Genomic DNA, 24,340 nt, shown 5'->3' with positions numbered 1-24,340 from the left:
AGACGTCTCAGCTTAATAAATAATTTCTTAAGATACTAAGTGATTTTTATTTTAGTTTATTTACCAGGAAGTCTAGTCCCTAATTTGAAGTACACTTCTAAGAACTGTGCAGAATTTTATGGGCTTATGTTTTTGAGTGAATTAATAAGGAAAATGAAGTGATATCATTATTGACTTCTGGAGAAGAGAAAGTGTCAGTGGCTATATATTAAGAAGACTTGTTTTTATTGCAGCTCATTTTTGCCGAGTTATATTTTGGCACTTCTAGAATCTTTTAGACATAAATATGCATGAGGCATAAATCCTGCCTTTACGAAGCTCTCAATCCTACGGGGCCACCTGAAAGGTGCTGATCATACCATAATGGAGACGAAACACGGGACTTTTGCGGGTATATAATTCTGACCATGGTGGTGATGAGAGATAATTTCATGGGTTACTAAATTTAGTTTAGAAGTTAATCTAAAGTATTTGGCAAATATCTTTTTCTTGTGATGTGATCATCGCCCAGGTGTTCATTACTTTTTCATTTTCTCTTTTAGAGACGCCCCAGCAGATGGCCTGCAATGAAGTTTCGAAGAGGTTCTGGCCATCCTGCCTATGCTGAGGTTGAACCAGTGGGAGAGAAAGAAGGTTTCATTGTATCAGAGCAATGCTAAAATTTCTAGGACAGAACAGCACCAGTGCTGGCTTACAGGTGTTAAGACTAAAATTTTGCCTATACCTTTAAGACAAATAAACAAACACACACACACACACACACACACACAAAGGAATCCTAAGCTGCTGTAGCCTGAAGGAGCCAAGATTTCTGGACAAGCCCAGCCCAGGAAGGGAGAAAGAAAAACTAAAACTTAAACAAGATACCATTTACCACTGAACATAGAATTCCCTAGTGGAATGACATCAATAGTTCACTCAGAACATCTCCTGTGGGCTTATCAGAAGTTTGACAAGATTACAATGCTGTTGGCTTAGGTGCAGGGTTGCAAAGGGATCGAGAAAAAAGAATAACAAGAAAGCTTTAGTTCACGAGGGACCTACACTTTGGTTCAAATTTTCTTCTCTGATGTCTCAAAGACAACACTGTTCCAAAGCCGGAACCGTTTCGCTCAAAAGAGCAATAATGAATGTTGCAAGATGGCTGAGAAAAATAGCTCCTGCAGGAGCAAAAACATACAGAGACTAAGAGATTTTCTATCTTTTCACCAGACGGGCGGCAAAAGGATTTTGTTTTTCTGGTCCAGCTCCACCTGTTCCAAAAAGTTCATTATTTTACAGGATGAATCTTTTATCTGTACTGGAGGTTCAGACGATGCCTCCCTCTTCCTTGTTAATGAAGGCCCTTTCTCTGAGCTGTGACAGAACTTACAAGCTTTTAGCTAAGGATTAGGAAAGAGGGAGTGGCAAATGAGGCCTTCCATTCTCCCACCTCAGAATAAAAGATCTGATTTGTTTTATGAAGCGTTGCCTCCATTTCCCAACTGTGAAGTCCTATGAAGACACAGTTGCTCTTGGCTGAAGGAAACGAAAGGAAACAATACAGAGAGTTCCTTAGTTGTTGTTTGAAGCAAAAATGTTAAGGGATTCTAATCATAGGGTTTTGTTTTTTTGGTTTTTTTTTTTTTACTTTTTGCCATTTCAGTACTAAAGGCCCATTTTATTGTCGATTCCTGAGAAGCCATTCAAATCAGCATATCCCTGGCGAGAAAAAGATCGAGAGAACCCTGCTGAATCATACAGTAATTTTCTTTAAAGCACATAGTAGTTACATAAATATATATATAAATATATTTTTGTTTATAACTAACACAAGGCAGGCTCTTGTGACTCTAAGAGTGCATTTTGTCATCAAGACAAGAATGCAAGATGCATTACTGCATACTTCCATAGAGTTGTAAAATAATCCTTAATATTAGAATATTTTTATGTCACTTAGCAAAAGTGGTTCAATTAATTGCAGTGCCGATCATTATCCTGCCGATTTGAGCCACTCCTTCATTCCTATCAACCTCTTCCCTCCCTGGTTAGAGAAAACAGATGCAAAAGCTCCTTAGATGGATCTGTCATTTGCCCTGGAATCACAATCCAGATTTCCAAAGTTCCCCTGAATGAAGAAAAGAAAGGCATCCGTTGAGCAGGAAAGCGGTTAATATATATACTGAGCTCCTGAAGTTTAAATTCAGGTACTGTGTGTACAGTTCATCAACATCTCGACCCGTGAAACTTACATCCTGTGCCAAGAAGCTGTTGGTTCTTGTAGGGTACAGTGTCCAACATTTGCAGATTCGGGTATAAAGAAGCAGAGAAGTCTCTTACACAGCACTTTATCAATGGCTTAGCATCTGTACGCGGTGTCTACATTGAATGACATCAGTCCACTAACCAAGTATCGTATTTATCGTCACAATTGTCTGATGCAAACTAGTGCCATTTTCCATCATTCTATATTGCTTTACACTTGTAAGTACCTGATGAGGGTGGCAACCTAACCTACTTAGTTAATAATTGCAAAAAAATTGACAAGCAAGGTGATTGAAGGATGTGATGACAGTCTGTCTGCTGTAGCTGCTTTCTGTTTATATGAAATATCCCACCCTTATTTCTTGTGGATTAGGTTTGATCAGATAGCAATAAGCAAATGACTTGCCAATGTAACTGGTGCAACTGGTATTCTACAAAGACATAAGGAGCACACAGACGATTCCTTTTAGGATAAGAAGATGCTTCTTTCACTAGCTTTTGTGGTAGGTGTGGCTTCCAACAGCAGTTGATTGACAGTTGTATAAATCCCGCATATATATCCAACTCCTTACACAATTCTTTGAAGTAGTAATGTTATCTTTATACCCTTTCATTTTCCATTTTTGTTCAGAAGAATTGACAATTCTCTAGAAAAATGTAAAACCCTCTGAATTGTTCTGTGAACTAAAGCACTAAGGAAGAAAGACAACATGTTGCAGGTAAAAAGGCTGCTGATGTGCAGGAAAACCTCTTCATAGAACTCAGAGTTAAAGGTGGTGAGAAGTTTCCATTGTATGTGAACTTTTGGTGGTAAGAGAAAAGCTGACTGAATCCCCTTTTTTCGTGAAAACTTCATCCTATTTTGTTTCTGGTTTATTCTTGGTGCCCATTTTCTCCAAAGGAAGAGCAAATGCAAAGAGCTTCTAGAAATCCAGAATGGATGCTGCTGCTTTAGACTTTACGTATATTAGGTATTACAAAGGGCGCTTCTGTACATTGCTTAATATCTTTTGAACATGTTAGAGAATAACAATAATAATTAAAAGATTAAGAACAGCAAAGGAACACACAAACCTCTGGTGAAATCAGGTAAATGGAGCTACTGAGGAAATTAGTTATTTCATCTTAATTATTTGTAAAAATGATATTCAGTAATTAAAGTTATTAAAAGTCAAGAAAAATATCTTAAGCCAGCCAGATGGCACTGACCACAATGTTGCTTTGTTTATGAAGGGTTTGGACTTCAAGATATACTAACAAATATAAAACAAAAGATAAATGATAACATACAATTTACCCCCAATTATTATTTTAGTTTGAGATACCTAGGGATTTGCTAATCTCTCGCATGTGGCTTCTAGAACTATGCTGCACAATATTATATCCAGGAGCCGAATGTGGTTATTTATTTAAATTTAGATTAATTAAAATTAAATAAAAATTCTGTTCTGAGTCACACTAGCCACATTTCAAGTGCCCAGTAGCCACAAGTGGCTTGTGGCTACCATATTGAACAACGCAGAACATTACCATCATGTAGAAAATTGGATTACATAGTGCTGTAGAGGTCTTTCCTTTTACTTCCCTCTCCTTTAAAAAAAAGGAGGAGAAGGAAAAAAGAGGAGATTTGGTAGTTCCTGGGCATATCTAAGCATTTTTTATCTCAGAGAGCAATGTGGAGTAAGGAAAAGAATACTGGCTGACCCAGCTTTGAGTCTCCATTCTTGTTATTTTGGAAAATCACTTTTAACCTCCAGGAGACTCAGTTTGTGATTTGGGGAAATAAAAATATTTTTGTCCTATCTTCCTTGCAAGATTATTATTATGCAGATTGACTAAATGTACAGGTGTACAGACTTTTAAAACCTTATGTCAAAGTAACCCATATAAAGCACATCTATTGGTCCAACCAGCACAAATTTGCATTCAGAGGAAGAAAGGTCCATCAGTCCAGAAAGCATTCAAAGACAATCAAATTGATTTGTTTCTTGAGAAAATGCCAAAGGAGAATACATTCAAAACACACAGCAAATTGCTTAAGTTTCTTTTTTCCCATCTTAATATTTTCTCTTAATGTTTCCTCTACATGACATCTCTCCCAATGTCTCTCCTCTCCCAGGCCACAGCGTCCTGTGTGCATCCTTCAACTGGCTCAGTTCTTTCCAATGGAGTCCCTTAGCCTCTCTGGTGTCTTCTGATTTCCCAGTCTACTCATCACAGCAAAGGGAGGCCCGAGAGCTAACCAGCAGTGTTCTCTTTAGAAGGAAATACCTCAAGTACAAATAATTTCAAATATTAGTTTATCCCTGGTAGCATGAATACAAGGGGCTATCACATTAAACTATAAATATGTGAAACAATTTTAAATGTAAAAATTTGCAAATGCAGACTCTACAAAAGGAATCAAATTAAGTTAAATTATGCTAATACGCAGATATATATTCTCAGATTAGTATTTTTTATTAGTTTTTGGCAAAAAAAATTTCTTATGTTGTTTCCTCATTCTGAAGGAGTATAAATTTGGTAATGCCCCAAGTGTCTATTGTCCATTTGAGATAAAGTTTTGCTGGAACACACATCTTGGTTCAAGACACTTCCATTCCATGATAAGAAATTAATATTTAAATAACACTAACTTAAAAATAGATCCTATGGCTATGGTTTCTCCTTCCTGTGACATGTTATTTTGTTTTGTATTTCTTCAGGGCTTTTTCACATGTTTTATTACGATGTGCCCTGCTCATTCCAAAAGGTTGCTCTTGCTTTTTCTTTCCCACCACAGCTCACGGCGCACTATGGACATCAGCATCCATATGCCAGAATCATGGGAGATATCTAATCCAACCTCTTCATTTCACAGATCAGAAAATTGAGGCCCAGAGAGAGAGAATAATTTTCCCAGTATCGGCACTGGGTCTTGAGCTTAAAACTCCTGACTGGTTATTTTTGTTCCAGTTCTCTTTGCCTACACCCCTTTGTTGGCATTTAAGACCAACCAAGCAGCTTAGAAGGCACAGTCCATCTAAAGGCTAACTTTATTTGCCACATTGACTGTCTGCTCTGTCCTCTATTATGGAACATTGGGCCAAGCTTCCTCTGTCATGTTGCTGTCTTAAGAAAGGTGCCATTTGTATAGCAACCAGCGATTCCAAGTTCTAGCCTAATATCACAGGGTCTTTAGTTGGCTTCAAATATTCCTTCCCCCTTCTCCTACCTGTCTCCATCTAAATTAGCAATACTATTTATCTTTGTCGATTTAAAATTATTCTCCCTTTGTTTCTTTTCTTCCCAAACGTACCTGAATGCTAATCATCTTCATAGCATATTTTCTTATGACATATATGATCACAATTCTTATTTGCTTTTTAAACTATTTGAGCATTTTTCCCTAAAAAAGATTTTTTGAGCAAATATTACAAGGTCTGTGGAATTGCCTATTATCTACCCGTATTTACCTTGTGTTTGTGAAGCACTTTGCCTTTTACAGAGCACTTTGATGCATCCCTTTGTTTGTTCATTCAATCACTCAGTTCACTTAAATATTTATTAAGCACTTACTGGAGCCAAGTTCCTGTGCAAGATCTAGTGGTTTATAGTGACAAATACAAATAGTGAGAGATCAAGCTTGTCCACTGATAACGATAATATGGTGAAATCCTCAAACACAACTTCACAAGGAGGTGGGATCAACATTACTCTATTCAATTTCCAATTCCAATTTTCTATTCTACTTAGATAGGGAACAATCCAGATTCTGCCTGAAGAATGCTTCTGAATGATACATCTGTGCTGTTTGCTCTATTTCAAAGGATCTGTTAATTTTACTTATGAGAAGAAAAGTTACTCATCCGAAGTTTAGACCCAGGAGGACCTTCTAGGTCACTTGAATTCTTTCTGACCAGATGCAGTTCACTTTCCCACACCAATGTTTCTTTTGTGACTTTTTGAAGTATCAAGATCATGAAATAGTCCAGGAAACCCAGTGTATCAAAGACGCATTTGCACTTTAGATCTGTGTGGCTGTTTGCCATTTATTAGGCTGTCTCCAGTTTTCTCAGCCTCGGCACTATTGCCATTTTAGGCTCCATAATTCTTTGTTAGGGGAATGGGAGTGGTCCCGTGCATCGCACAGTGTTTGGCAGCTTCCGTGCTTCTATTGAGAATATGCAAGTAGCTCACATACAGCCCTCTGCCCAGTTGTGACAACTAAATATGTCTCCAGACATAGCCAAACGTCTCCTGGGGTAGGATTGGGAAAACTACTGGATTAGCTAGTGAGCAAAATATATCAGGAGAAAAAAGCACACATTTCTCTTTCTCTTGTCACTTAATCTTCATCATAGATAAGTTTTCATTCACAATAAGACTTAGAACCATAAACTCTGAATTAGAAGGGGCTATGAAAGTCACCAGCTCAGCCACAACCCAACATCATCCTTATCTATCTCTCCATCTCTTGGTTTTACAAACGTATTGAGAGAAGATCGGAAGATTGGTTATCTCTGGGAACTTGGGAATTGACTTTTTCAGAGCTGGAGATAAGGCTGCTCAGTAATTACGCTTTGCTGCTGTAATAGCTGCTGCAGTGGTTTTTGCTTCCAGGTGGGGACTTGGGGTCACACAACTTCTGTATCTCAGACTTTGCTTTGAGGAGTTTTCTTTTGGTCATTTCACACATCTACAAATTTTGTTCTTTCGTCTCTTTACCTTTAAAATGTGCGTAGAAGTTAAAGTTTGGTACATCTAATTTTAAGCATATCTGGATGAGCTTTTGATCTGATACTGATTTTTTATTGTCCCTCTTTGGGGAAAAAAATTTTTTTGACTATCCTCAGTAATTGAAAATTGAAAATTTCTAAGTTAGAATGTCTAAATCTGTCAAGCCAAAGTTCCTACTGATTTGATGTGCCTTATGTCAGTTTTCCTGTAAGGTCTATGATTTCCTATGATTAACTTTGAACCCAATCAGTTTGTACTTGTGTCTATTCTGTACCAATTGGAAAACTTGGTGAAGTTATACAAAGACAAACCCTTAAGAAAATTCCTAGAAATAACAAACCCCCAGGGAGAGTATCAGGCCTCCTTTTATTCCTTTGCTGGAAGACCAACCTAGATTTGAAAGCACTCATAATTATTTTCTACAAGTTGCTTCTATGGATATACAGTTGAAAACCTTGATGGCAAACTCTAAGGCTATGGAATATTGACAAGCACACTCAGAGTGAATTCTCATAAGACAATCATGGAAATCAGAACACCCCAACCCAGGAGACCCTCAAGCGTGCATATAATTTTCTACTATACCACTGTCATATCAGACAATATGGTGTTACTTAACATTTTGATTAAGTTGATCTTCTAATTTCAGCTTAAATTGTAACACAGCTGCCTAATTATTGCCTGACATAACTTTTAAACTATCCAGTGCCCACTGCTCTCACAATGATTATTGCAAAGTGGTAAGATGATAATTATTCCAGTAAAATCATATAATTTCTTGGATCACTTCTCTATAACAAGTTTATGGAAAACATCATCACTGACTTCTCAATAATACATTTATTATAAATGACCAAATTATGTCTAGAGAAATAAATTGCTCAAAACTCATTGTAAATGAATTTCCAGATCACTGTTCACACTGAAAGATTGTGTTACTTTAAATCCAGAATAAAAGGCTGGAAAAAAATTCATGCAAATCATACACTGGTACACATCGTTTTGTAATTTCTAAGATTTATTAACATTTGAGAATTAGTGGAAAAAAAAAAATCGACTCCTGATGGAAGAAAGTAAAAAATTTTAACTTGGCAAACAGTGATATATTCATTTTGATTTCAGCTGAAAAATCTCAGTGACTTCTCTCATTCCCACTGGAGTGCTGATTTTTAAAAACAGTCTCTCTTTTCCTTAGCATTACAAAAAATATATATTCGTGACCAACATTTCACTTACTAATCATGCAGCTATAAACCTTTTGTGCCTATCGAATAGATACATAGCATGAAACTAATTTTAGAAGTTTGTTACGTAGGGAGAGGTAGAAACACAGTGGGAAAATGGGGACGATTCATGGAAAACAGAAAGATCAAAATATGTTATCAAGCAGGGTTTTCAATTTCTTCAGAGCAATGTGCAAATAAATATTCAGTGAGGATCAGCTCTGATTTAGGTCAATCAGACATTCAGACACTGGGGCACAGATCCAGCAATGATGCTAAGAAACATGTGACATAGAGAAAGTCAAGGATGTCCCCAATTAATCTTAAAACTCAGCCCTCATCCACCTGTACCCCTCCTATGGCACTAGTCCTAAGATCAGCAAGGCCCTTGCTCTTGGGGATTGGGTTGCCTACGGTCAGATGATGACCCAAAAGAGACTTTCCATTTATCTCCTTTTGACTTGCAAGGCCTGTTCTTTGCTTCCCTAATACCAGAGATCATGAGACAGCCAACCACATATAGGCAATAAAATACAATTTAAAAAAAAATTTCCTGAGGAAAGAATAAGAGAGGGCTTTTTGAACGGTAGACCCATACCTGGATCTCTGGGAATTTTGACCTTCTCAGGACTTAGACTCAAGTACTATTGTCTAGACATTGTGGTCAAGTCTAAGCAACCATTTTAGAGATAGTTTGAACAAAATCATACTCAGATTGCCATATTTTTAGCAGAGAAATAAAATCTCAAATTAAATGTCCTCTACCAGGCTACTCTGAAAATACCATTAAGTGAAATCAGAGCTTCCCTTGCTAAGAAATGTTAAAATCATTTTAGGGAAATGAATTAAATTTCATTAGACACAGACATTCTGAGTATAAGTAGATCTTAGGGCCCTTGCTGAGAAGGGGAAAGTCTTTTCATGGGTTGGTCAAAACAAATCTCTCATTTGCCCCATTTGAGGCATTGGGAGAGTGCCTGGGAAGTACATTATTTTCAGGGCAAAAAAAAGAGACAGCCTTTTTTGCATGCCAGCTGGGATCATGGGAACGTCCAATGCCAGGAATTTACTGCTGTTTCTGGTAATTCTGCTTGTAGTCATTTGAAATGTTCAAGTGTGAAAGGAGAAGAAGTTGGGCACCCGGGGGTCTGTCTGTGTTTTATGCCAGTTGCACCAGCACACAGAATATTTGTAAATGCATTTCAAAGTGGGTATAATTGTACCCTTTGTCAGAATCACAAAGCTCACTGGGGTGCTGCTGAAAGAGAACACTGGGGTAAATCTGACCCTGTAAACCCAGTCACCCCCAAGCAAAAGGAAAGACTGTGGGTGAGCACAGCACATTGCCAGCTAGTTTCTGAGTTTTCTAAAGCCTTGTATGTCAAATCAAGGACAGGTCTCTCAGGTGAAGGTTAATTTTGCGGAAGTTTTCCAAAACCTCATTTAATACAGGGCTTGGAAGAGTATTTTGAATTTATTCCAGTCCCCCGGGCATCATTCTGTTTCCTCTGCCATGTCAATGAGACATTCTGAGGCTGCATTCTTTCACGTTGAATTAATGTACACATACTTCATGACGACCTCGTGCTTGACATACCTGATCCTGCAAATGTAAAAAGGATTGTATCTGAATTTGCACTAATGGTGTTGGATAGCAGAAGAAGCATGACCTTTATTGAAATCTGCTGTTTAAATTCAGTCATTCAGATGCTACATCCTTCTGCAACTAGATTTTCACTGTAAGATTAATTACCTAAGTTTGAATGTATTTCCTTACAGTTCGTTAATTTGCCATCTATCTTTTACCTGGGCATCATTATGATTGCAATCATTCATTAAAGGTTTCCTCACACAGCTTCTTAAATCAAGTTTTTCTGCAATTCTTCTGGTTCTCCGTACAGTATGTGGGAAATGTTTTTTTTTTTTCCTAGTAATAATTTTGTAAGAAAGCCAGTGTATTGACTGCCATGGCAACACAATTTATCTTTAAAGGTCTAGAAGCTGGTGGTGACCAAATGTTACCTATGTTCTCTCTGTTGGTTGCTCTTTTTTGGAATTAAATCTTGTTTCTTCATTTTCAGTTTGACTCAACAAATTTGGGATTTTCAAGGGGGAGAAGGGAGCAATTTGTGTAATACTGCTGTCATATTTGACTACATATTAAAAACAATAAATGATCATTTTGTTTTAATTTCTTAAATACTTTTTACCGTTGTCTTTCAACATATTTTCATTTCCTTTCCATCATTAGTTTTGGAAAAATTCTACCTATTATGAAAGAAAATCTTTGCTCAGTGTCCAGAGCCACAGGTTAATGATAGGATAGAAAATCCTTTTGCTTCTAAACCTGTCCCAACTTGGGGACTGATACCAACAAGAGAGGACTGTAGAAAACAGAGGACCTAGAATATCATAGTGTGCAACTGGGTGGAGACATGGTCTCCATCCACAGCACACAGAGCCCAGTGTTGAGTTGTTCCAGATCAGACAGGTGGGATTTCAGCTGCCACTTTAAATCCTAATCCTGGAATAAGTCAAGGTAATTCAGTTCATTTCTTGCCTCTGTCACTAGTCTTGGTTTATGAACTCCAATGGCTTTCCAAATGAGTTACTGAAGGTTCCCTATTATTTCATCCCTTTTCCCAAACTGGAAATGATTGTACCTATTTCTCAGGGGCTTCGGGATGTGCACCTCAGCTGATTTACATAGAATGTCTGAAGTGAGATGTTTTGAATTCCAAATATTCTCTCCCTGTTCCCTCATCCACCACTCTTGGACTACCCTTTCAACAACACCAAGCACACACAGGCCTGAACCCAGGGCCAGGAAGCAAGCGCCACAAGCTGCTGGAAATTCCAGTCAGTGACAGTGGTCAAGAAATTGCTCTGTGCAACTCAATAATGCTTTTTAAAATCTTACCTCTGTATGGATCTTTTGGACTGTACTGATTCAACTTTGATATCATGGAGTAAATTCAGAACTGCAATTTTAAATGGTGTGAATTGTCTTTATGATGCCAAAAGGGAACAATTATTAATGTAAATCATGCAACTTTCCCCAACAAGGGAACGACATTAAGGCCAGTGCTTTTAAAAATCATTTAAGGTGTGCCATTTCCTTAAATAATGCAGTGGAAATGTTAAAAAAAGGAATGCCAATGACAATCACACAACTTTTAAGTTAGCTGTAGATATATCTCTTATACATATGGAGACCAGGTCTTCTCCTCACCGATCCTCTACTCCAAACCACTATTTTTAGCATCAGAGCCTTCCAACATGCAATTGGGAATGTTTCCCCCTCAGTTTATTTTAAGAAACATTTATTAAATGTCTAACCTGTGCTATGCAGTGTGCTTGACACCACGGCTACAAAACAAGACTAGGTTCTTGCTTTCAATAAGCCTACAGTGTAGTGGGGGAAACAAACATTTAAGCAAATGCAGCAAATTGAGGATTATAGATCCCAAGATAGAGATATTTAGATGGTACCGTGAAGTCACAGAGGAGGGACGAGTTAATTCTGCATGGAAGGCATCAGGGAAGCTTTCACAGAGCGAGTGATACTTGAACTTTGTGTTGAGGGGTAAGTAGGTCTTCGCCAGAGGACAGCATTCCAGGGATGGAGTGGCTGTGAGCAAGTGGACTGGCTGGGGCAGAGGGAGCAAGAAGAGGATGGCTAGAGAGTAGGCTGAGGCCAGAAAGTTAAAGCCCTTGAAGACATTCAGAGTGTATCTTCAAAACAGTAAATTCACTTGAAAGTTTTGAAGCACAGAGGCCATATAATCCAAACCATTTTAGAAGGATCACCCAATAGGCAAAGTAATGGGTGAATTGCAGGGGAGAAAGCTGGGAGACCATTCTGGAGACAACTACTCAAGTCTGGCTACCGCTCCATGACTTCTATTCCTTCTTAGTTCTCAGATCTTAGCCTCCCCACATTCAGTCCTCTGCTAATAAAATCCAAGCCCATCAACATGTACAAAATGCCTCACTCTCCTACAACCATCCTTTCCAGCAAATTATACATTCCCTTCCCCCCAAAGTAACAGCACCGCACAACTTGACAGATTTTCATCTGAAATCAGCTACACCTGCCCAGGTTTACCCATCTCTGTATAGAACAAGAATTCTCTTTTTTATCTTCTAAAAATCGCAAGGCAACCCGGACAATCAAGACTGCCTGAGACAGAGGTTAACTTTCCTCTACGATAAGGATAAAACGGGAAAACAACATGTATCATCAACTTTCTTCCTGTCCATATAGACTTTATTAATTAAACTATTTGAGACTTTAATTTAAGGTGTTGTCCCTGAAGTAAATGATCCAATGATTTTTTTTGTGTAATGTTAATACTTAACCCATCGAGTTGTCCTCAGAATTCATGAATTAGTAAATGCTCAGTTTCTATGGTTATTACAAACTCCACAAGTCTGAGTTAAAGAAAGGAATCAGAAAGATCAAATAGTTTCACATTCAAGTGGGGACCCGCAGCGTGATGAAGCCCGCACCATGGGTACAGTTGAGTGTCGGTAAAGGGCAGAACTAAATCTCAGATCCAGCAGGGAGGCAAGGAAGGTCAAGATTGACAGAAACTGAAGGCAAAGTCACACCACAGTGAGAAGATTTCAATGCAAACCGCCTCTGGATAATTTGAGAAGCTACTGAAGTATTTCAGAGCTCTCCAAGGAAGCAGATAAACACCCGATTTAGTCTTCAGGGAAACTGAAGAAGTCAGTCATGAGGCTAGTTGACTCCCATGAACCCGACTCTGCTTTTAAAGAATGTAGCCTTGCAGTTCAAGTGCATTCTCATTACACGGGAGTGTGGCTTGTCCCTTGGAGATGTAAGGAGCATATAGAAGAACAGAAACCAACAGTTTTGTAAGACTCTTTTAAGCCTCCCATTTACAGGTAGCCAGATTTCATACCTGCATCCCATGACCTGGGGTGTAGCAGGCATAAAGGCAAGGCAGACGAGAGCACAGAAATAGAGAAAAGGTAGCAGTGGGCATGTTAAGAAATGTCATTGACACATCTGCTTCTCTGATCTGAATGTAGGGCAATTATAGTTTTTGGAAATTTCAAAAAATGCATCAATGAGTGAAAACCAATGACAGTCCCATTGTGTTTGCAACTCTAGGCCATGTAGGAACCCCAAGATCCACCTTTTGATGGGCTTATTATTTCGTGTGAGTTGCTTTCGCCTTGAAGACACGGAGAAATGTACTTGGCCTGCCAGAGTAAATACACTTCAGAGATGCCCACATCTCTTGATAAATGTTCATTGACCCCTTTTTAATGAGCATTACTCTTAACAGCTGCAACAAACTTTACTTAGAGCCTTTGAACTTCTACCAGATATTCTCCTGACATTTTTGTCGGTGAACTTTACAAACATTTTGCAGTTTCAGAGTAACACTGGGCTATTTTTCTCCCCAGATTTCTTTCTAGCATTGCAATTTAGATTTCCTTCTGAAAGAATTCATCTTGGTGTGAGCCCTGATAGAATGTGAAGCAAATTTCTTCTGCTGCAGTTTGGCTGCAAGCCTAAGAGGATGAGATGCATAAATTATTCTAAATGCCATAGAATCTTGCATGTTATTTCTTTCTAGAATGTTTTAAATCTGAAGTGAGATACTGAACAAGCAAGAGCACATCACCAGAAACAGTGACTTGCAAAAAATGAAGCATCTCTTTTGTAAAATGGTGTCATTTGGAATTTAATTGGATGTCATATTTTTGAGGAAATGTGCTATTTGAACAAGACTAGGTCTCAGTGGGTTAAACAGTAGTAGGGCAAAAAAAGGAACAGTACTGTTAGAGAAATGAAAATGAGGTCTTCGATATTACAGGAGACTCCTCAGTCACACAGACGACAACAAACTGTGGCAGAGGGAGGTGTGCGTGTAGGGGGAGGGGAATCATGTGGATTTTCTATTGTTTTACTTTATGCCCCAACATGAAGCTTTTTTGAGGCACTGGGGTGGGAGTTCACTGACTTCAGACAGATCTCTGCAGTCAGTTTGATTTCCTTGACATAAAACCACAACTGATAAGTGACCCGGCAGTCACAGCTCAGAGACGTGAAGACATCCAGTTCCCTCTAACACAGGAAGGAAGTCCAATGGTGATTGCTTTCTGCCCTTCTGATAAATGTCAAACCAGGATCCCCATGTCAAGAGCTTCCTGAAGAGTATCCACTCTCCATGTTACATATGTCTGTTTCCTGAGACAAGTCCTCCCTCTCTGCCAATAATATGAGGTATCAGGCCATCTGACACTCCCACAGAGCAATTAAGGGGACAAGCTCTGTGACACAGTACAGCTGACCTGTCAAAGCCCATTTCTTCATCTACAAAATGAGCATTAAAATAGTCCTTGCCTCCTAGGATCATTGTGACAAATAAATGACCTGAAATGTTTAGTTTTGTGTTCTGCCATAACATTCAATAAAAGTTAGTTATGTTGTCATTATTGCTGCCTATGAAAGATGAGTTGGTTTTGGTAGCAAAAATGCTTAGTCCTTAAGTAGATAAATTTAAGGCAAAAATGTAGAGAGGAGCAATTAACTGGAAGAACAGTTTGGGAAATAAGCAGTTCAAACTAGAAATTGCACGGAAGAAAAGCTACTTCCTTTATATTCTTCTTACTCAATCTCCCTGCAAGTTTCGTTTCTCTCCACCATCTATGTCATTCTTAGCCTTTCCCGATTCTAAGAGATTTATCAGAGTGAAAACAAAGGAAATCTTAAATCTAAGCACTGAAAAATAAAGAAGTAAATACCAAAACCAAATAATAAGCCTATATTAAGAACATTTGGTTACAGAATTTTTTGACAGAAAAAGAGATACCTGGGGGCCGGCCCAGTGGCGCAGCGGTTAAGTTCTCACGTTCCGCTTCTCGGAGGCCCGGGATTTGCCGGTTCAGACGGATCCTGGATGTGGACATGGCACTGCTTGGCATGCCATGCTGTGCTAGGCATCCCACATATAAAGTAGAGGAAGATGGGCACGGATGTTAGCTCAGGGCCAGGCTTCCTCAGCAAAAAGAGGAGGACCGGCAGTAGTTAGCTCAGGGCTAATCTTCCTCAAAAAAAAAAAATAAAGAAAGAAAGAAAAAGAGATACCTGCTTTTTTTTTAACTTTATTCATTTGATTTTTTATGGTTTTACACAAAAATCACATATTTTTGTATGTCTGTATCTAATTTCTTGGTTTGCAAAATGAGAAAAATATTTCCAACATATCTCAAGTAGTCGGACATGTAATTCATAAGATGTAAAACGCTTTAGGTTTGTGTAAACACACTTTCTACTGACAGCATGAGTCACAGATTCCAGTCTCTGGACTGGTTCTATCCACTGAACACCTCTGACACCAAATGTGTGGGGTTTCTTCCCAAAACCAACCCATTCAGGAACTCTCTGGACACCGGCTGGGCGTCCAATAGGTCAATTCAATTCTGACACTAACTACTTGGAGTTTGCACAGACCCCACAAGTTAAGGGCCTACAAGACTACCTCCCACTTTAGAGACCAATTGCAAGTCCTGGACCATCCGTACATCTGACCGAGTGGCTATGGATCAGAGGTTCCTATGATACCTTCCTTGGGTTTGATCATTTGCTAGAACGCTCACAGAACTCAGAGAAACAATTTACTTACAATTGCCAATTTATTGTGAAGGATACAACTCAGGAACAGTCAATGGAAGAGATGCCTAGGGCAAGGTATGGGGGAGGGGCATGGAGCTTCCATGTCCTCTCAGGGTGTGCCACCCTCCCAGCACCTGGATGTTTTCACCAACCTGGAAGCTCATGAAACCCATCATTTAAGGCTTTTAATGGAAATTCCATTACAGAGGAATGATTGATCAAATCATTGGCCATTGGTGATTAACTCAATCTTCAGTCCCTCTCCTCCCCTGAAGATCAGGCGTGTGGCTGAAAGTTCCAATCATCTAATCACGCCTTGGTCTTTCTGGTGACCAGCCCCCATCCTGAAGCTATCCAGGGTCCCACCAAGAGTCTCCTCATTAGAATAAAAGACACTCCTATCACTGTTATCACTCAAGAAATTCCAAGGGATTTAGGAGCTCTATGTCAGGAACAGGGGAGAAAGATCAAGTACATACTTCTTATAGTGCCCCCCAGCCCTGGTGAGTCAGAGACTTTTACCAATCCTCCCCTTCCCTCTTCTGTGACATATGTCTCCTGCTTGCCACAATAAGAATGCATCTGTGCAAAGATCCCCACTGTTCAGGAAGCAACTCAAAGCAAATATCTCTCGGTGACGGGATGGTAGGCTCACCTTGGTACAGCAAACGAAACACAGTCATCAGCCCACCCCTTAGCTCAAGAACTGGATTTTCATTTGTTGTGTATTTTATTTTGAAGACTGATTCAATGAATGTTTGCTGAGCACCCAAGGGCCAAGTACTATTTTGTGTGCTGGAAATTTAGCAATTTATTTGTTTCTCAAATACTTACATACTATTTTTCTTGTGCCAGGCACTGATCTAAGCACATTATAGATATCAATTAAAGTATTGAATTCTCTCATTTTACTGCTTAGGCAGATGCTCTTACTATCCTCATGTGACATAGACTGAATATTGTGTCCCTCTAAAGTTCATAGATTGAAACCTAATCCCCAGTGTGATGATATTAGGAGGTGAAACCTTTAGGAGGTGATTAGGTCATGGGGGCGGAGCCCATGTGAATGGGATTAGTGCCCTTATATAAGGGACCCCACAGAGCTCCCTCACCCCTTCTGCCATATGTGGTCACAGTGAGAAGATGGCTGTCTACAAACCAGAAGGGGCTCTCGCCAGACACCAAATCTACCGGCACCTTAATCTTGGACTTCCCAGCCTCCAGAGCTACGAGAAATAAATGCCTGTTGTTATAGACCACCCATTTTGTCATAGCAGCTGGAACAAACTAAGATACCATCTTACAGAAGAGGAAGGGGAGAACTGAGCAACTGGTCCACAGTCACCCCGCACGTAAGAGGCAGAGACCAGACACACTTCTGGGTTCCGTGCCCTGGGCCACTACTCTGGGCTACCTTTCAGACAAAACAGTGAAGAAAGCAGCAGAAATCCCTTGCCCTTATGTGTTTATAGTCTAGTGGAGCAAGACAGACAAATAAACAGTTAAGTGACCAATATCTATACATAATTAGTTAGAAAACAAATGCTAAGTAGAAAAATAAAACAGAGAGGAGAGATCAGGAATGTTAGAGAAGTGGATTTCTAGTTTTAAGGAGGTCATCAGGGAAGGTGACCATTGAGTCATGACCTAGAACATTTCAAAGGGAAGAGGAAGTACAAAGGCCACACGGAGGGGACATTCCCAGCGTGTTCAAGAAACAGCAAGGATGTCAGTGTCGCTGGTGAGGAGTGATTAGAGGGAGAGTCACAGGTGGAGGTCAGAGAGAAAACCAAGCCAAGTGTGATCCCGAGTGAGATGAAAACCAATGGAGAGTCCTGAACAGTTGAGTGACAAGATCTGACTTCCAACTGAAAAGGATTATTCTGGTTTCTGGATGGGACAAGGGCAGAAGAAGAGAGAACAGATAGGAGGCACATGCAACCATCCAGGTGAGAGGTAACGTGGCTGGGCCTGGAATGGATGTTTTGTAAGATTTGAAGGTTTTGTGATGGTGGGACATAACACAGTGATGTTATGGTGAAAGGTGAATTCTGTTACTTACATCTCTAAAAGGGGCCCTGCCAGGCAGGGTCACACAGGGGGTTGCAACTGGGGACAAGGAAACAGCAAGCCAGAGCTGGAGGGGACAGCTTAAGTATGACATGCAGGGTGGGGTTAGCTAAGTTTCTGTAAAGTCACTGTGGATGGGATAATTTGAATAATATTGCTGGCTCCAGAGAATTGGGGATGTTCCTGATTGTCTGGTACCTGGCCCTGGGGCAATGAGAGCAAATGGATAGTGGTCAGTGAGTGAGAGAGCCCATAAAGGGAAGGGTTGAGGTGGGAACTCCATCAGCTGCTTGAGAAGGGAAACAGACCAGCCTGTAGCCATGGGTCTCAAAACTGGGTCAAGATAGCATTAAAAAAACCAGGTGGAATGCAATGAAACACTGAAGATGTTGAAAACTGGTCAGATCATGGCTATATTTGAAGGGAGAACTAATAGGACTTCCTAACAGGCTACGTATGGGATGTGAGAGAAAGAGGAGTCCACTGAAGTCCAGGGTCTGGGGCCTGAGTCAGGAAGAATGGAGTTGCCATTACCGAAGATGAACAAGACTGAAAAATGAATCAGTTTGTAAGGAAACATTAGAAGCTTAGTGTAGCACATCTTGTGTTTGAATTTTTTTTTTAATTTTATTTTTATAAAACATCTAAGTGAAGATGTTGAACAGAAAATGAATTTATGAGTCTGAAGTTCAAGAGAGATGTCTGGACTGGAGATATAAATTTGGGAATGTTTGACACAAACATAGTATTTAAGGCCATGGGATCAATGAGATCATTCAAGAAGTGAATGTAGAGGAAGAAAAAAGGTGGCCTAATGACTGACTCTTGGGACATTCCAACATGAAGAAGCTGAGGAGCTGAGGAAGAGCAAACAGCAAAGGAGATTGAAAGAAACAAACAGTGGAGCAGAAGGAAAAGGAGCAGGTTATTAGGGAGCCAGGAGAACAAAGTGTTTCAAGGATACAAAAAGGCTCCAAATCACTGGCAATCCAATATGCATATTAAAATGACAATGAGGTACTAGTTTGACTATTAGATTAGGAAGTAGTTTAAAAACAGACACTTCAAGGCCAGCCCAGTGGCATAGTGGTTAAGTTTGTGTGCTCTGCTTTGGCAGCCTGGGATTCACAGGTTTGGATCCTGGGTGTGGACCTACACACTGCTTATCAAGCCATGCTGTGGCAGCATCCCACATATAAAATAGAGGAAAATTGGCACAGATGTTAGCTCTGGGCCAACCTTCCTCACCAAAAAAATAAAATAAAATAAATAAAAACAGACACTTCACATTGTCAAGAGTGCTGTGAAGCGGTTGTACCAATTTACACCACAACTGAGAAAATAACTGCGTTGAACATTCTGGAAAGCAATTTAACCTTCTATAAAAGGAGTTTCTACAAAGTCTGTATACTTAAAGTCAGTATTTGCTCTTCTAGGAATCCATCCTAAAGAAATAAGCAGAAACTTCAACAATGTTTTATATATAGGGTTATTTATATAGTGAACAACTGGAGAAAAATTGCATTTCGAACAAGGAAAATTATTCAAAAAATTACGAGCTTAATACAAAGTGAATATTGTAGCCCAGGAAAATGATGATTCAAAAGTATATGTAATGACACGTAAAAGCCCTCATGATACTGCATTAATTGAGGAAAACAAGATAAACTTCCTTCTCATAGTAATAATAAAACTAATAATTACCATTCTTTGAGTACCTACTATGCGCAAGGCACTGTGCCAATAGTTTATATATATTGTTTCTAATTCTATAAAGCAAGCATCATGAGAATGCAGCAGCTCAAAAAGTTAATTGACTTGACCATATTTTATTTGATTATATTAACTCATTTGAAAACTGAAGATGGTGTGTGCATGTACATGCGCACTAATTATCTGTCCTGTTAGTTTCTATCCTCATTGAAGAAGCTTCAGCTACCTACGGAATACAGTGAAAACTTTGAGTTTGTGATTTTTTTCCCAAAGGAAGATTCTAAGAATGACAACAAAATAAAGAAGTAAGCACTGGTTTCCTCATTTATATAGAATTCATTTTCTCATCATTTCATAAATCTAATTATTCACTTATAAAGATAAGGATGACTTCAGAAATCCCTGGAACTACCAGATACTTTCTTACTCCTTTGGCAGCGAAGCTGATGAGTTATAAAGTAAAAGAGTAAAAGAGCTAAACATTTTTGGAAAATTTATTTTGAAGAAGATCAGGGTTAATTTTTGAACACAATCTTTTCACCTTTCATTATGTAACCTATATTTTTCAACAGATTCTTTTTTTTCTTTTATTGAGGAAGATTAGCCCTGAGCTAACATCTGCCACCAATCCTCCTCTTTTTGCTGAGGAAGATTGGCCCTGAGCTAACATCCGTGCCTATCTTCCTCTGCTTTATATGTGGGACACCTGTCACAGCATGGCTTGACAAGTGGTGCTTAGGTCCACACCCAGGATCTGAGCCAGCGAACCTTGGTTGGCCCAGGTAGAAAGTGTGAACTTAACCGCTCCACTACCAGGCCAGCCCCTCAAACAGATTCTTTAAGAGCTTCGTTCCTTTACTGAGCTCCCCATGGGATGAAAATTGGTTCCTTTACATTCTAATACATTCGTTAATGCAGCTGATGGTGCTTCGAGGATGTGCCAGGCCTTCTGCTAGTTCTTGGGATGGTTGGAGGAGACACTTGAGAAGGTCAAATTAAAACCGAAGTCATGGCTCCCGTTCCAGATAAGCTCGCTATCTAGAGGAGAAGGCAAGCATATCACACGTACACGAAACACGGTTATGATAAGGGCCATAAATGAAGGTACGTATAACAAGAACAATGGAGCAATGTTTGAAGAGGAGGTGCGGAGGGATACTTCATAGAGAACGTGGCATCAACTGTGTCCTGAGGATTATCAGCGAAGAAAAGGAGAAAGCATCCCAAGCAGAGAACACCAGAATATAAAACAACACGTAATCACGAAAGCCACAGAGTGGGCAGGAAATAACAAGTAGTTCAGTGTGGCTGGAATAGAGTCATATAAAACAGAGCTAAAACAACTGGTAAGGAGTAAGATGATTAAAGATGCTTAAACCCTTTTTATGCCTGACAATGTGGGAACTACTAAAAGCTTTTATATGGGGAAATATCAGCAAAGTCCCGTTTTATCTGAGTGCCTGTGCCACTGGTATACAGCACATAGCGTGGCACAACAGGTAACTTAGTGTCAGGAGCACAGACTATCTACTCCAAGTCCTGCTGGTTGAGTGACTTTGGACAAGATGCTTAATATCTTTGGGCCTCCATTTGCTCATTTAGAAAATGAGGGCTGATGATAATATTAGTGTTTACCTCCTAATATTGCTGTAAGGATTAAATCTAAAATAGGTTTAAAGTACTTACAGCAGTGGTATGTACTGAAAGTTTGTCTGTCCAAAGTTTATATCTTGAAATTCTAACTCCCAAGATGATGGTATTAGGAGGTGGGCTCATGGGAGGTGGTTAGGTCATGAGGGTGGAGCCCTCATGAATGGCTTTAGTGCACTTAGAAAAGAGGCCCCAGAGAGCTCCCTCACCCCTTCTGCCATAGAAAGCACAATCTGTGAGCCAGAAAATGCATCCTCACCAGACACCCACCTGCTGACATCATGATCTTGGACTTGCCAGCCTCCCTAAGAGTGAGAGACAAATTTCTGTTGTTTATAATCCATCCAGTCTCAGAATTTTGTTATAGCAGCCCAAATAGACTAAGACAAACAGACACAGAGAATGCACTCAATAAATATTAGCTATTTTTAAAGTACTTATAGATCTGTAGCAATTAGCTATTGTTGTGTTAACAATCCCCTCCAAAACTTGGCAGTTTAAAACAATCATTTGTGTGGCTAATGATTCTGCAGGTCAGCAATTTAGTCTGGGCTCAGCTGGGTGGTTTGTCTGGTCCAGACTAGCTAGGTTTGTTTGTAGGTCTGAAGTCAGCTGCCTAGTCAACTGTTCCACAGGATCTCTCAACCTCCAGCGTGCAAGCCAAGGCTTGTTCTCACAGAGGTGGCACTGTTCCAAGAGATGGGCCTTAGGTCCCCAAGACATCTTTAATCTGGCTTTAAAACTGTACACCATCACTTCTGCCACATTCTGTGGACCAAAGCAAATCATAAAGCCAGCGCAGGTTCAAAGGAAGGGAAAATAGAGTCTACCACTTGATGGAAGGAACGAAAAATTCTCGTTGCAAAAAACAAGGATCCAAAGAGAAGTAAAGAATAGTGGGCATTTTTGCAATCTGTCACAGAATCTGAAGCTCAGGATGAAGATCTATATTAGTGATACTGATTAAGAAGTTATTGCTATAAAGAAACAATAATGGGATCTTGATGTGGATAGGCCCATCAAAGGAGAGAAGAAAAGAAGATTCAGGGCAAAACTTTATGAACATCAATTGTTAAGATTGGATAGAGGAAGAGAGTGCACAAGGGGAACTGAGAAAAGGCCATGAGCAAGGCAGAACGTGAACATGGAGAAGGGAAACTGCTGACGAGATGAGAAAAATGAAAATTAGGAAGTAACCTTTGGATTTAGTGGTTTTGCCAAGGGCCGAAGTCAGGTTTTAGTGAATTGAACAGCAAGCAGGAAATGAGGAAGTGCAATGAGCAACTGTAGACCTGATGGTAAATAGTTTGGTGACTTCAGACAGGCTAAAAATAGCACAGTATCTGGAGACGATGTGGAATTTTTATTTATTTGTTTATTTTTTATTTTATTTTTTTAGGGGGTAGTATAAGCATATTTAATACTGATCAATATGGAGTGAGGAGAGAGTGAAAGTTTGAAACCTCAGGAAAGAAGAGATAGTTGAGCCTGAGAAGGCAGAAGGAAATGTGATAGAGAAGCCACTAAAGAAAATATGGACAAATACTGAGATGTTTGCTGGTTTGGTGGGAGGAGCCTCATGGGGTTCCCATTGGATGGCTTCTACTTCCTCAGAGAAGTTGAGAGTGAAGGCATATTCTAAGACTAAGAGGGGAAGTGGTTCAGTTGGGGGTCTAAGCACAGGTTTGACATAGCTGTGGTGGAAACAGGAGGGAATGTGGAGCAGGGAATCATGAAGGACTGTCAGGCATCGTTGGAAGTTCAGTTGACACTGAATGTCATGCAGTAGAGAGACACCAGTATGCATGGCTGTGCAATTTTCTCCCCAGAAATGAGGAGCCAAGATATTGATACTGAGGAGGTAGGAAGTGGATTATTCCAGAGTTGTTTTCTTTGTCCAGGTAGGTGGAACAGAAGAAAAATGGGCCAAGAGTGATTGAAGTGATGAACCATGTAAACTGAATGAAAATGAATAAAAATAAAAGCTAAGACAGGAGGTAACAATAAGAAGAAAGCCGGAAGTGTGGCAAGGAGCAGAATACTCCCCAAGATCAAGAACAAATGCCAAGAGAGTAACTGGATGACAGAGCCAGAAGGATAGGTAGTATACTAGCAAGAAGACGGTATGGACTTATCTTTCCCAGGTGGACGAGTTTCAGGTCACAACACGATCAGGGTAGAGTCGTGGAAGAGAGTGAAGTAGGTGGACAAGTAGATCACTGAAGGTCAGAAGGTCAAGAACAGAGAGCCTAGGGCATTGACTGGATCACCCAGGTGCTGAAACCATCAGGCCAGAGTAGTGTTGAGGAGAAAGGGAGACTCAATCTTGTACCAAAGTCTTCAATGTGTGGGTGCTGGTGGTGGGTTTGGTGGCGGGAGCTTCATCAGTTGATCAGAGGATGACAGCAATGTGGGCAGGCAGAGGATGGTAGAGCTGGCTACTAAATGTCCAAAGGACAAGGTTTATGAGAGAATGGACACTCTCCACACGAAACAAACAAAACCTTGCAGAGGACCTGCTTATCAAGTTGGTAAATAATAATAATAAAATAATTAAATAATAATGTCCAGTTTAGAGAAGGATGTGAGAAAATGGACACACTGATTCATACTGGTTGGAGTAGATACTGGTACAGATTTTCATTCATCACAGAATTATTTATTTATAAAGCACAATCAGGAACCTGGATCCATACCTACTCTGAACTAGAGCAGAGGAAATTCATTTTGATGTGAGACTCCTAAACCAACTTTAAAAGGCTCAAAGCTGCGAATTGGCCTACTTTCCACATTTGCCATCAATCAGCTATAATTTCAAGAGTATTTGTTGTCAGGGTTCCTGGGCACACTGACCTGGGTCAACCTCCACAGCTGAACTAAGCAGGAACCCTTTTCTAGCCATAAGCTCGCACTGCCATTTCACTTCTCTCAGCAACACTGCTGCTAATTTGTTTAGTTTGTTTGACAAGACAAATATTTCTGCCTCACAAAATGGCGTCACTTAAGTAGATGTGGAGACACTCCTGTGGGTCCCCATGATCTGCTCTTTAACTAGCATCAGACA

At 39.8% G+C, this 24,340-nt stretch overlaps 1 protein-coding gene across 2 annotated transcripts in view; it reads left to right on the top strand.

The window, feature by feature from the left end:
* Positions 1-7,980, top strand: part of PLXDC2 (plexin domain containing 2) — a 412,323-nt gene extending 404,343 nt beyond the window's left edge. For both annotated transcript variants that reach the window (XM_070601478.1, XM_008519041.2), the window contains exon 15: positions 543-7,980. In XM_070601478.1, coding sequence (XP_070457579.1) covers positions 543-659 — 117 coding nt within the window. In that variant the 3' untranslated portion in view covers positions 660-7,980. The remainder of the gene's footprint in view (positions 1-542) is intronic.
* The last annotated feature ends 16,360 nt before the right edge of the window (positions 7,981-24,340 follow it).

The sequence above is a fragment of the Equus przewalskii genome, chromosome 30, assembly GCF_037783145.1.
Source record: "Equus przewalskii isolate Varuska chromosome 30, EquPr2, whole genome shotgun sequence".
Taxonomy (NCBI): domain Eukaryota; kingdom Metazoa; phylum Chordata; class Mammalia; order Perissodactyla; family Equidae; genus Equus; species Equus przewalskii.
Note: the sequence above shows the minus strand (reverse complement) of the source record. Positions and strands in the feature narration are given on the sequence as shown.